The sequence below is a fragment of the Onychostruthus taczanowskii genome, unplaced genomic scaffold (assembly GCF_017590055.1).
Source record: "Onychostruthus taczanowskii isolate IOZ18803 unplaced genomic scaffold, ASM1759005v1 scaffold4, whole genome shotgun sequence".
In the NCBI taxonomy this organism is placed as follows: Eukaryota; Metazoa; Chordata; class Aves; order Passeriformes; family Passeridae; genus Onychostruthus; species Onychostruthus taczanowskii.
The window spans coordinates 8816177-8830563 of record NW_024501459.1 but is presented as its reverse complement, the minus strand read 5'-3'; the positions used below and the strand labels follow the sequence as shown (position 1 = coordinate 8830563).

General features: G+C 36.4%; 1 protein-coding gene across 2 annotated transcripts in view; it reads right to left on the bottom strand.

Annotated features, from left to right (window-relative positions):
• Positions 1-4560: 4560 nt before the first annotated feature.
• PREX2 (phosphatidylinositol-3,4,5-trisphosphate dependent Rac exchange factor 2) overlaps positions 4561-14387 on the bottom strand; it is a 166376-nt gene continuing 156549 nt past the window's right edge. For both annotated transcript variants that reach the window (XM_041412732.1, XM_041412733.1), the window contains 2 exons: positions 9652-9719; positions 4561-6785 (listed from right to left, as the gene is read on the bottom strand). In XM_041412732.1, the coding sequence (XP_041268666.1) occupies positions 6740-6785; positions 9652-9719 (114 nt within the window). In that variant the 3' untranslated portion in view covers positions 4561-6739. The remainder of the gene's footprint in view (positions 6786-9651; positions 9720-14387) is intronic.

Here is a 14387-nt window from a genome sequence, read left to right as displayed (position 1 = left end):
TGGGGGGGGGGGGGGGGGGGGGGGGGGGGCAGGGAATCAAGTACTATCTGGGAAAGTAGTTTCAGACAATTAATATTCTACAAGCAAGAATGAAGTAGCTGTTAGCAATTCCACTTCATTAGTATAAGCCAAGTATGAGCTTCATCTATCCTGTTTCTGCATGACATAATGAGCTATTAAAAAAGCCTCCAAAGCAATCAAATACACACCAAAAGTGAGTTTATGAGTAACATTCAAAAGGAAGTGTCTTTACTGTCGAAGCTTAGCAGACACATATTTGATGGGAGGCAAAGATATATTATCTTTTTTGAATCATGAACTCACACCGTGCTCATTTGACATTTAAGTGTATCAAGTGCCTTTGCAGACTTTTTGACTTTCAAATCATGATGATAGCAACAATTTCTCATGAAAGATGCAAAATTACTGGACACCCAAGTGCTACCACGGTGTAATTGATTATCTTTCTCAGCAGTTGTTTCAAAGCACTATTTCCTTCCAGTGTATATACTGGTCGAGAAAAGAATTCTTTGGACTTTATTTCTGAGGTATTCATGGCAGCAAGACCACAGAGCACTGAAAAAAAGAAGCTTCACTTGTAATGGTAGAAAAGCAGACTGTATTTGAAATCTTGTGGTCACTTCTGCTGCTGAACACTTTAACATGCCATGCTGCCTTCCTGCACAAAATTAGAGAGGTGAATACTTAGAAGAAAAAAAATATATATCTTGCAAGTCTAGTTATCCAGAAATACTTACATCCTCCTCCTTGCTTACATAAGATGGAAAACAAAAGGGATTTTACGAAGTAATTGTAGTTGTTTTTGGTCCTGTCTCCACTGTTCCTTTCAGTCCTGAACATCCATTGGTTGCAACAATGTAGAAATCAGAACTCGCTTAATATAGAGACAACTGCTCTGCAAGGTCTAATAGTTCATCAGCTTTCAGTTCTACAAAAGAAACAGTGCAAGTGCAACTCCTCAAGCCCCTGGCATCCCAAAAGATCCCTCTAAAGGATGTGTCATTTACTGGTGTTTTTTTAGTGTGGAGTGTTGTACTCCTTGTACTATGCTTGTCAGATTACCCCTTGTGCACAGCAGTAAGCAGAAAGTCCTCAGATAAAGAAGTGAAGAAATGGTGAATATTCCTGAGCTTTCTGAGGGCCAAAATGCAATTTCCATGCCTGTGCCTCTTCCAGCCCTCACAAAGTACAGCTGCCCAAAGCCATGGGTTACTGCTCATGCAGTTTCAGTTTTCCAATAGTTATAAAGATATATTTCAATTACCAGCAATGAGACTAGGTTGGATTTGGGTTTGCATAAGAGATTGTTATTATAAACATTTATTTCTAGAAATTTAATTTCTGTTCTCCTGCAGCAGAATTCCTAGGCAGGCACACAGAAAAGGCTTAAGACCCTCAACCCCCTCCCTCCCAACTTCTTGCTTACAAATAAAGAGGTTTGCAGTGGCCATATTATGAATGGTTTTATTGCTGACATTTTGTAATACACTGTTACCATTCCAGTCTTTACTATGTAACTAAAAAAATAAACCATAGATCTAAAAGTACAAGTGTTAGTTTTACCCATAATCAATATAGTAACTGATTCAAAGTATGCTACAGAGGCACTTTACAAAATAAAGGAAAAAGTAATTTAAATCCATCTTCCAAGGATTTTAATTCCAAAGGTTACTGCCAGCAAACTCAACTACCCATAGAACTGCTAGTTTGTTTTCAAACAAAAGCTGACTGAAACATTCTGTGTATGGTTGTACTTACACATAATATTTCAAATCAGTCTCTTTCTCATAATATTTCAAATAGTCCCTTGTACTTAATGAGATGTTACAAAATATATTCTTAATATGAAAAATGTGTGCAATAGTCAATGCAGAAATTAGGTTCATTTTTAAAGTGTAACACAAGTATAACCAAGTACATACACTATATACACAGTGTAAAGAAGTTAATAAGGCTGCTTAGTTTTTTGAATTTGGTGTATGGTACTGCAGATAGGACACACATACACACACAGAAGATGTTGTGGATATTCCCATGGAAGTTTAAATCTAAGAACTTGCAGAAATGTCCCAACTACTTTGAGCATTCGATTGGACTTTCAAACTGAAGTAGAAGTTATTTCTAAAGTAGATTTCTAGTATGGAGATCTATATTTTTAGAGAAGAACATAAAAAAAAGCTTGATTAGCCTCTGGGCCATCTGAAATTTCTCACTGGTGTTAACATCTGCATGACTGTGCATGCTGTATGTTCATTTTTACATACATAACAAGAAAACATATACCCACATCTAGCAGGAAAAGGGAAACATTCATAACAATAAAATTTCTTTAGGAAAACTTGGTTGATATATACAGTATATAAAAAAACCCTACACAATTGTCAGCATACAAAAATATGAGTTCAATATCTTTTTATACTTCAAAACCTAATGATGAAAAATCCAGATATCCTGAGTCAGGTATGTACTGCACATCTAATTTACCAATGCCAGAGTACTGTTGGAGTACAATTAGAAAAGCACTACCTGCATTTATCAAGTACAGAGATAAAATACATAAGGCAATGCATTATCTTTTCATACTGTTAAACACAAATGGCGCAAAATATGCGTAAAATGCTGCAAGACATATCCATGATGGAGCTGTAAAGAGTATGGAACAATATGTAGATATATACTACAGTTACTGATTTTCTCATTTAAATGAAATGAAAGACACCTTCCTTTTTTGAGCATCATGCTTAACCATGATGTGTATACCCACATTCAGGCAATTGTCTTAAATACATATATATATATATATATATATATACACACACACACACTACATCTTACAATCAATTAATAAAACATGTTTGCTTGTGAATTGCTCTGGCTAAAAACAGATCAATAAAAGTGGTTAATTTTTTTTCCAATTAAAGGACTCTAACAAATGAAATTAGGTATGACTACTGTAAATCCTTGTTGACTGAAGTTTAATTGTCTTGGCTCTAAACCAGTAGGAGTTCTGACCACTACTGACTCCATTAAAATAAACAAATACAAACCAATCCAAAAACCTGATGCATTTGCAAAACCCAGTGAACTCTACCCAAAAAGCCATTAAGGATTCCAACTGTCTCAGTAGACATGAACTTGGTTGGTTGCTTCACCTGACAGCAGGAATATTTACTTTAAAATGGATCTCTAAACACAAAGTTTGACACTGAAAAACTGGACTATATACATTTTTTATATTTATTTACATTTACATTCTACAAGGAAAATGACTATTAAAAATAACTAATCTGGGGAACTAGAGTGGATCAATGGCCATTTCATAGACTAAAGACTGTTTAACATCCTGTTATTCACAGATGATGGTTACAAAGACAGGCAAAGCATCCCCAGCTCTACTTAAAATCTGTGTTTTCTCCAAGCATGGATGCTATGGCAACTCAGCTGTTCCTGGGCCTGTAACCTTCCCTTCCCAGGCTAGCATTGAATCATGGTAGTATTTGGTAAAGTATGATTCTAGGTCCTTGAATTTATTCCCAAAAGAATTACACTTTCCTTGGGGAAAAAAGTAAAAATTACATACAGAATGCTTTCCCTAAACCAGTACAAGACATTGTTGTAAAAAAAGGCTACATAACCCGTTTCTGTCAAAGCAAAGATTTAAGAAGCTATAGGTGATACAATTCTTGTAAATCATCACTCTTGGTCATCTCTTCTTGTCACCTGTGAGTTTAAAAATTTATAAGAGGATAAACATACTGTGATGAGAATGGATATTTTTTTTACTCTGCAAGTGCATCTTGTAGAAGGCATAAATATGTCCTACACATATACCAAACAAGATAAACAGCTTTAATGATGAACATATGTAAATTTATATTTTAAGAATGGACAATAAAGTCCATTTAATGTTATTAGAAGTCAATAGAATGGTGTTAGAATGTGCAGCGTGCTCTGAAAGCAGAGGGGCAAGAAAAGCAATCTGAATACTACAAAATGTTTCATACAAGCCATTGAAGAACATTTTGAGAAATCAGGTCCCCAGTTTTTAATACACAGTAAGGGGGCCGTTTATGCCCGATTTCCTCTGAAAATAGGCTGGACTCGATCTGTAGGTTAGAGTCAAGGATCCCAGAGATCTTTTCCAACCTAATTGATTCTGTGTGTTACTGTGGAATCACATTTTTATGTGTTATCTGTAATCCCAAAAAACCAGGGCTTAAGTTTCTCAGCTTCTTTGATACTAGGCTAAATAGACACTTTACTTTGCAGTATGGGTCACTAATAAAGCTCATAATGCTTAATAGGTTTTGGACACTGTATCTAGATGGGGAAAAAAAGAATAAAGGACAAAAAGCTAGATATAAAACGACCAAAATAAGAGGTCAAGATTTCTGATGCACACTCATGAAACAACAGCTAAAAAATTTTGTCCAGTGACTGGCTTTTAATTATTTGTCCCTTACAAATGTCTGTTATCCCATACTTTCAACAACAAAATGAAATATGGAATTATCATATTATACAGGGAGACTATTTTAGAGCATTTACACTCCTACCATTTTCAATGCTATACAAAAAAAAAGCAATTACTGCTTACAATAATGCATGTACATGCAAGAGATTTTGTTCTCTAGGTTATTTTATTGCATACAGGCTCAGCAGCTCCATGCAGCCAACAGCTGACTTCCCTCATAGTAAATCAAACCTCATGTGGGGAAACCTCACAGGAAGATGTGAGCTCAGAGCCAGGCTGACAGCAGCACGCCCTTGGCTTGAGGTGCTTATGGCTTCTCTGCAATTCTGATGTCTGAACAAGCAGAAACTGAAATCACTGGTGCTTTTGCCTGGAGCAGGAATTACCATAGCCAATACTGCTGCTCTGAATGAAACACATCTGAAAGTATGAGATCCTGACTGGAACAGCAGTTATAGAAAACATAACTCTTTCTTATGTGTAAGCATTAGGTCATGCTAGACAAAAGCCTTTAAAAGTAATTTTTTTGGTTTTTTGAGTTTTTTTTAATTTTGCTTTTGCTTTTTTGTATTAAGTATTTTAATCAAAAAGATCATGGTTCAATAGCTTCCAGTAACTATGAAAGAAAGTAAACCTTAAAGCACAAAGGTGAAGTTGTTACTGGAGTGTTACTGCATGCCTTTGTCATAGTTTAAGGGAAACATTCTCTTTTTATTGACATGACTACATAAATACATATATGTTGAAACATACATATATGCACAGACATGTATATCTGTGGATATATAAAAATATTTATTTTCTTAGCAAAGTTAAGGTCTGTGTATAAACATTTAGAATACTGAAAAAGGTAGTAGCTCTAATTCCTCCTCTGGAGAGAAGTAACAAGTTCCCTAAATATCCTCTAAAAAACCCCACTCTCTTCAAGAGTACAATTCCTTTTGAATTCTCACTTATCTCATTGTCCATTGATAGGTTCACAAATATTTAGATCATATGCAAAAATTATGTTGTGAGGTTTGATTGCTACAGCATAACTACAGGCCGCTGTTGTACAAAAAATAAATTTTATTCAGACAGTATGTGTCTTGCTCTAATGGAATACATAGCTGCTGCTACAAGTAGAACTATTTCAGAATACAGTTTTTGTTTTAATGTGCTCATACATAAATCCTCATTTGGGGGCATTTGAAAATGAAAATTCTTTGGCCAACAGAACAGCCAAATGCAGATAAATTCTCCCTGGGCTCTCTAAATAGTTAGTACAATTTCAAAATAAATCTTTAACAATTACCACTCCAAAGAACTGAGATGCTACACAAAACAATGCTGACAAAATGTGGAAAATGGTAGCATAAAACATCAAAACACCAAACTATGCTTGAACTTCAACCAGTCATTTCCAGTTTAACAATACTGACTCATCTCTGCCTTATGTAGACTTGTTAGTGTAGTGTTATAGAAGAAAATACACAACTCTGGAAAACTCTGAAGTGCAGAGATGTAATAATGTAAAACATCTACTGGAGTCTGAAACACAGCCTAACAGTGGATGATGATCAGACTCCTCCTTCTCCTTCATTATAATGGCAGCTGCAAAAGAGCAGAACTCTAGCTTATGCGCCACACCATCAGGCACTCCTAATGCCGTGTAGGTCCTCCTCCCAAAGCAGCTGCCTGCAGCCATTAAACACAATTCTGAAATGAACATTCCATCTTTAAACCTCACATTATATTCTTGAAACAGTAAAGTTAGCATTCCAAGAAGTTATGACGGTGACAGGAAAAAAAGCTTTCTCAAGTGCAAAGGGCCCCAGATGAAGTGCATGCTCGTTATCAAGCCTAGTTTATACAGGCTTCCACAAGATCACATTGTGCATAGTGTGCAAGTGAAGACAACCCCTCTGACCAAGACTTTTTTCTCAAGCTGCTGGCTATGCCTATTATGTGACTGAACAATACACATCAACTTAATCTGATTCCAGTGTTAAATTCCCAAGGAAGACTACTGTCCTATGAGTGTAAGGCTGGAGTGCACAGACTTCAGAAATGCTTTTGGGAAGACATCTTTCAATGCCAGTAGATAATATTTAGGGTATTTTTTCCTTTGTCCTGAGTAGAAGATTTTTTTCATCTTATTTATCAAAGCTGCAGGGACATAGTGCTATAGTGCAGTTGGATTTTTGTCATATAATCCCAGTATCCTCAAGGCCATTACTGGGTTGTTTTCTAGAGCAGATCTTCTCATTCTTCTCCAACAGGTGGTGGTGGCTGGCACAGTTTGTATAATCTGACAATGACAAACAAACAAAGCAATTATTATTCTGAAAACGGTCATTATTAAAATGAGTAAATTTAAGGAACCCAAACTAAAGCTACATCTTTCTGCACTGCAAAACAAAAGGTATGAATTTCGTTCAATACCATCAATGTAAAACTAATAAAATCTTTGTTTATACTGAAAGGGGAATCATTAAAACACATATCTATAAGCAGTCTTATAAACACATTTCAATACAGAAATTTTTCATATTTCTGTACTGAAGATGCCTTCATTAATCCTATTAGGAGTTGTTGCCCTGGATTTCTCATTTGGAAAAGCTGTTTGGTGAATGTAATTGCCTCCAATTCTGTTTTGTCTTGGCCCAGCCAAAACTCTCTAAAAATATTTCCCTGAAGAACTGCTGCTGTTTGAAGCACCTAAGACATGTGTCAGACATGTGAAATTAGCATGCAGATTTTAAATTCTCTCTCACTCTGCTTCTTAATGGATGACGTCAACAACAGTAAGATTTGGTTCAAATTATTACCTCAGTACATATCAAAATAGCCACTGCTTTTATAAAGGTTTTTGGACTTCTATTAACTCCTTTTGAAAGGACTTGGTTATCAACAGGTGTTTGAAACCCTAACAACAGAAATATTGAAAATAAAAAGCAATCATTCTGACCTCACAGCCCTTGCTCTGTACTCCTGACGAGCATACACTATCTCCCCTGAAACTACAGCAATTAGAACCAGCCATAGACATGATCTCATTTGGAGATTACACATATTCCTCTGGGAAAATGTATCATTGGAGGAATAACAAAGAGAAATCTCCACCATAATGTGTTCTAAAGATCATTGGGCTCTTCCACATAGTCATATGGCATATATTCAGAAACACAATAATTTAAGGTCACATTGTGCAGACACCAAAACATCTGTTAGGAGCTATATATAAGGCAATAAACATATCTCTAATATATTTATACTGATGAGAGGATAAGGTCTGATCTTTATACAGACAAGGATGCAGAGAGAAATAAACAGGTGTTGAATTATTTGATTCTGCTGGCATAATAAATCAGTAATATTCAAAGCTGGCAGAAGACAGATAAAATTACAGTCAGAATCTCATCTACAGTAATTGCAGTGGGGTTAATACTTGATGATGTTTTAGCAATATTTAATTTCTGTGGTGCAAAGTGCAGAAAACTTCATTTCCAAGTACTAAGATCTGTGTATTCTTCAGATTATGGCAGTAATCACTAAGATTGTCTTCTGAGCATGTGATATAAAGGAACTGTGAAGCAAAATAATGATAAGGCTGCATTAATCTCCAAGGATCTGAAGTTGCTGAAGATGCTATAGAGCAGAAATAGCCTGTTCTGGGTCAATATGTTTGGAACAACTATTTGAGATGGCACAAACATCAGCTGAGAAAACAGAAACAGTGGTGGTTACAAACAAGAGAACCCTGTAAAGTGATGTTAATTGACACCAAATATAAAACTGTTTTCAAAGCAGAGAAATGAGAAGCCATAGTTTTGTTTAGCTATACATCAAAAGCATCCTGCTGATGACAACTTTGACTTGTGCCCTGACCACAGAAGTCTGGGATATTCCTGACATTGCTACTGCTGCTCACTGGCAAGTGTGCCAGGTACGTGTGTCTACTCTATGTTCTCATCATTCTTCTTCAGCATTTCAGTGCTACATTGGGAGTTCCACCTGGAAAGAGGCAGTCTTTTTCCACAGATGCAATGCTAAAAAAATCTTATTGCTAAGTTTCAATTTTTGAGAACTTAGATTTTTCCTTTTTCACATAGATAAACACTCTGTCATGTTGCAATGGGTAAAGTTTGGGTTACAAGAATTCCTTGTCTCTCCCCAGAATTATGTCATTAAGGAGTTCATTTAAAGCCCAAATTATACTGTTCAAAATATGAAAAGTCTTCTCCCACTAATGTTTTAATTGCTTTTAATGTAACAAAATGCTATTTTATTGCCATGGATTCCCACAAGGCAAGACAACTGATCAGGGACCTTTGGTCCTGGACTGCCTCTAAGCTGATCAAATTCATACGGTCATCTCTATCAAGTTTTACTAGTTCCCTCTTTCCCCACTGAAATTTAACCACAGTGGATCTGTTATGTATTCTTTTACATATATGTCTAGCTCATTCAATGTATTCTCATTAGTCAACAAATACATTATGTTTAAATCACTAAAATCTAGTTTACATTAGTTCTAGACTACTAAAATCATTTTAAGATCAGATTAAGAATTGTTTAGTTGTTTTTATTTACAAGTATTGTGCTTTTAAAGAAACACTTCCAGCACCTGCAATCCATCACAGCATTAAAAAGCTGGATAAATACAGAATAACCCATTTTTCATTGTAATGCATGTTTCAGAAAGAGACAAAGAAAGACTACATCATCCTCAAATGCAACTAGGACATGATTTTGCTGAGATACTGCAGTACAGTATTTCATTAAAATGGGGTTTATTGATCTTGTTAAGAGTATTTACCCAAATACTAAGTATACTTAGTACTATAAGTACTAGGAGTACTTACCCAAATATACTACTAAATATTACAAGTGATGAAGGATTTCCTCCAGTGTTTTCATAGTTAACATAACTAGGATTCATTTTTCAAAAATGGGCATGTTTTGAAGTGTTACATAGCCCAGACTTCTGCAACCAATCACTTGAAGTAAAATTGTATGGCTAAGAGTGCAACTGATTTTATGTTCATTAAGAGCCAAATCTTACCAGCTAGAGCATAATCTAGTCAATCTTTACTGTTAGCTTTTGAGCAGCTAGGACTGAATGTGGCACAAAGTAGACAAAACCATGGTCTCGGACACAAAGAATCCGTTACCTTGGCACAGACTGTGGCGTTCGATCCCTCACTCCTAAATTCTTGGCTGTGTTTTGCACTCTCGCACCCTGTGGAAGAAGAACAACAACAATTTTACTTCATTTATCCCACAATAAATTAGGAAATTTTCTGAGTTTTGTAGATGAACATAACTTGAGTATAATTAATTAACACATAGGCTTCATGTCCCAAAACAACCAGTATCTTCTAAGGTGAGAATAAGTTGAAGCAATAAAGAAACAAAAATCTTGCCATGTGTCACCAATTAAATATAGGTGACAGCTATATAGGTCTTGCTAATTTAAAAGATAATTATAAAAAAAAAACCCAAAACATTTAAGGTTTAAAACAATCCAAACACATCTCATTTCAATTTGTTTGATTTTTGTCACTATTCTGTGTAGAAGTCATAGATAAAGTTCTTTTCTGACATGTCACTTATTTCCTATGAAATTTTGCACAAGTAAATAATACAGATAATTTTCTATGAAAATACTAAATGAAACTAACAAAGAATGGCCTAAAGGCAGGCACTAAATAAGGATTAGAAAAATGCAGGTCCTGATCTTCCTTTATAATTAGAGAAACTCAAAAACAAACAGGCAGGAACCTCCGGAGATTGATTAGTCCAAAATCCACACTTAAAGCAGGGAAAACAGAAAAGTTGGTCTCTCTCTACCTCAACTGATCCTTTCAAAACCAATAATGAAAGTACTTTTGTCTCACTGACTCATCTAATAAGGAGGAAATGGATAAAACATGCACAATATTTATATACCATGAACTATTGTGTGAAAAACACCCTCTTCTGCAAACATACCAGCTTACATATATCAAAGAAATTAGTAAAATTTCTTTTTGAATGATGAGGTCTAGCTCTTAAATTGCAGTTTTATTGATGTAAAGTAGTCACAATAAAGAAATATCTGTTAGGCTTACTATGTTTTTCTGTAATTTTAAAGGAGATGGAAACTCCTTGTTCTATCAATAATAAATATACCGACTCGCCATTTATTTCTCCTGAACTATGCAAATTCAGGACAAAATAATAGAGAATAAAAATTTATAACCTCAGAATTCTTACTGTGTAATTGATGTGAAGCATCAAAAATAATTTTTATTTCTACCAGAGCTGCAGTACCAGGTGCACATGATGTAAAATAGGTATAATAATTGATTCCAGTCATAGAGTAAGACTAGACCTTTCATTTGACTGAAATCAGGTACACAGGTAATTGACATGGTTTTGGTTTACTGTTATGGGCTAAAACAGTATGTGAAAAAGGCTAGCTGTTTACACACAGACAGGCTCTCAGACTGTATGTAAATCAATGTGTGCCACAGAAACATACTGTGTCCTTACATTTCTTTAAGGCAAAGAAAGGGTGATAAAGATAGAAAAAATAACTAGAATACATATAAAAATTAAGGCAGAATATAAAATTATTTTACTACAGCTGCATCTGTCTCAGTAAGATTGTCTCCAACAATTGCAAAGGCACATAATAGACCATGACAAACATGTTTTTCCCCAGAAACTCCTCCAGAATTCAGTCATTAGTCATTTGACACTTTCTCTCTTCATCAACAAGTGTGTTTAATTAACTTTAGTGATTCTCTTCTTTCCCAGCTCATCTTGTACTCAGTAATAAATACACATCACTAACCTCGTGAAAGATCTACGTCTTTGGTACAATCTTAACTTGCTACATCAAGAATCAGAGAATGGTTGGGTTGCTAAAATTTTAAGAGGTCATCTAGTCTCAACCTCCCACCACAGGTGAGGACACCTTGCACTAGACCAGAATGCTCAAAGTCCCATTCATCCTGTCCCCAAATACTTCCAGGAATAGGGCATCTACAGCTTCTCTGGGTAATACGTTTCAGTACCTCGCCACCCTCACAGTAAAGACTTTTTTATAAATCTAATGTCTAAAATTTATTCTAAAATAAAGACTCAATCTAAGCCCGCTGTCACTTTGAAGCCATTACCCCATCTCTTTTATTGCATGCAGTTGTAAAAAGTCCCTCTCCAGCTTTCTGTTGTTTTAATTTGGTTTAAACCTGACAAAGTTTCATTTGATGTGTTTAGTTCTGCACTGGTGAGGACAATGGTCAGTCCCTACCTGTGACACATGTTCTTTAGAAGTCTGTCATCCCCCTTCATGAAGCTGAACAGTCCTACAGAACTTTGTCTTTCTGTCTGTAAACCTTTCCCAGCAATTGGCCAGTATTTTCCTGACTTTCTCGGAATCTTTTCCATTATGCTATATATTTATGGAAGGGATAAGAACATAAGATGTTCCAAATCCAGGGTCATGACAGCATGATTTCTACTTTGTCCTCTATCCCTCCTAAACCATTATAACTTCTGCTTTACTGTTAACTGCAGCAAATTGAGCTGATGTTTTCTCCTCATATCCTGAGGTCTTGAACATGAAATGTAATGGCAAGCTCACAGTCAATTATTTTGAATGTGAACTTAGGGTTTGTTTTTTCCCTAGTGTCCTTCACTTAAGAGTAATCTACGCTGATTTTCATCTACTATTTTATTGCTCAATCACAAAGTCCTGCAAGATTATTTATAATTCTTCAGAGTTACTGCTCATCTTTAATAAAAGAATTGAAAAGAGTTCAGTGGAGGATAGAAAGAATGATTAGTTAAGAAAATTCAACTGAAAAATGACAGACCAGATGAATTGATTTCTTCTATCTGTACAAGTGATGGCTTAACAGATAATCAAATCTGGGACAGACTTTTTAGCAGGAGCTGTAGCAATAGGAAAGCAGGTAATGATTTTAAACTAAACAAAGGTATATTCAGAATAGATATAAGGAAGAAATATTTTATAGTGAGGGTGGTAACACAGTAACAGGTTGGCCAGAGTATACTAAATGCTCCATTTCTGGAAAAAGTCTACTGATAATAGGGAAGAAAATCTGGTTGCTAAGTTTATGGTATACAGAACATGGGAATTGCAGGGGGAAAAATAGAAGAAAAAAGCCACATAAAAGAGGCACAAAGTAAAGCATCATAATGAAAAGGTTAAGAAAACTCCAGAAGAGACCACATGAGAAGCAGCATGCAGGAGTCCCCACTACTGGAGGCTTAAGGACAGATACAACAAATATCTGTCAGGAATGACATAGGGATAGATGCTGGTTACAGTAAGACATGTTGAGTCCAGACCTTCTGCACCTTCTGGCCTTCTCTCAGCGCCATTTTCTAAAATTTTATCATAATAAAGAAACCTCACCATGGTGAGACTGGCACATGATTAACAGTACTGAGAGCCAGAATGTACATACATTTGCAAAAACTATCTAAATTAATCACATGCTGATCCTGGACGTCAGTGCTGTGACTACCTCTGAGAACAAAACCAGCCTATTTTTACTTGCATCACTCATTAGACAAACTAATTTTAGTATCTTGCTCACATAATAAATCAAATGCATTGATTTAAAAAGGAGTCTAGCTTTATATAATCATGTAATTTATTGTTTAGTTGGGACACAAATTAGACCTTACTTAAAACCACCAAATTCTTATTTCTTTTGAGGAACAGCCCCCAAGAATTACTAGCAACTTGCTACATGACATCTTTTTGTCACCACTGAGCAATATTATACCATTTCTATTTCAATATACTGCTAATTTATACATGTCCAATTCTATTCCTAATTGACACTGTCTCAAAAGGGCATAAGGGAGAGCTGGGTTACATGACTCTAGACTGCTACCCACCAGTACTGCCAGAGCACTGATGAAAGATGATGGCAGTTCTGAGACGCCATCAATCTGGACTCTTCTATATGAACTAGTATTCTCATTGCCACGTTTAAAAATTATAGGTTTATTTTCAAGCTACACACTAATTTAAGGGTAGCAAAAACCAGTCACATAGAGAAAACATTCAAAAAGCTCTAAATCAGTACAACACTTATGAGAATTATTTACGGAATCACTAGGTTGTAAGAAACCTTCAAGATCATCCAGTCCAACCCATGCCCCAACTCCTCAACTAAACCATGGCACCAAGTGCCTCATCCAATCTTTTTTTAAACAAATTCAGGGATAGTGACTCCACCACCTCCCTGGGCAGACCTTTCCAGTACTTGATCACTCTCTGTAAAAAACTTTTTCCTAATATCCAGCCTATATTTCCCTTGGCACAGCTTAAGGCTGTGTCCTCGGGTTCTGCCAGCTGCTGCCTGAAGAGACCAACCCCCACCTGACTACAACCACCTTTCAGGGGCTGTAAAGAGAGATAAGGTCACCTCTAATTCTCCTTTTCTCCAGGCCAAACACCCCCAGCTCCGTCAGTCGTTCCTCACAGGGTTTGTGTTCCCAGCCCCTCACCAGCCTTGTCCCCCTCCTCTGGATGCGCTCAAGCCTCTCAACGTCCTTCCCAAACTGAGGGGCAGAACTGGACACAGCACTCAAGGTGAGGCCTCACCAGTGCCAAGTACAGGGGAAGGATGACCTCCCTATTCCTGATGCAGGCCAGAATGCCATGGGCCTTCTTGGCCACCAGGACACACTGCTGGCTCATGTTCAGCTGTCCATCCCCAGGTCCTTTTCAAGCTGGGCACTGTACAGCCATACCATCCCCAGCCTATAACATGTTATTGTGGCCAAAATGCAGGACTCAGAAGTTGGACTTATTAAACATCATTTTATTGAACTCTGCCCATCTATCCAACCATTCCGAGTCTCTCTGCAGAGCCCTGCT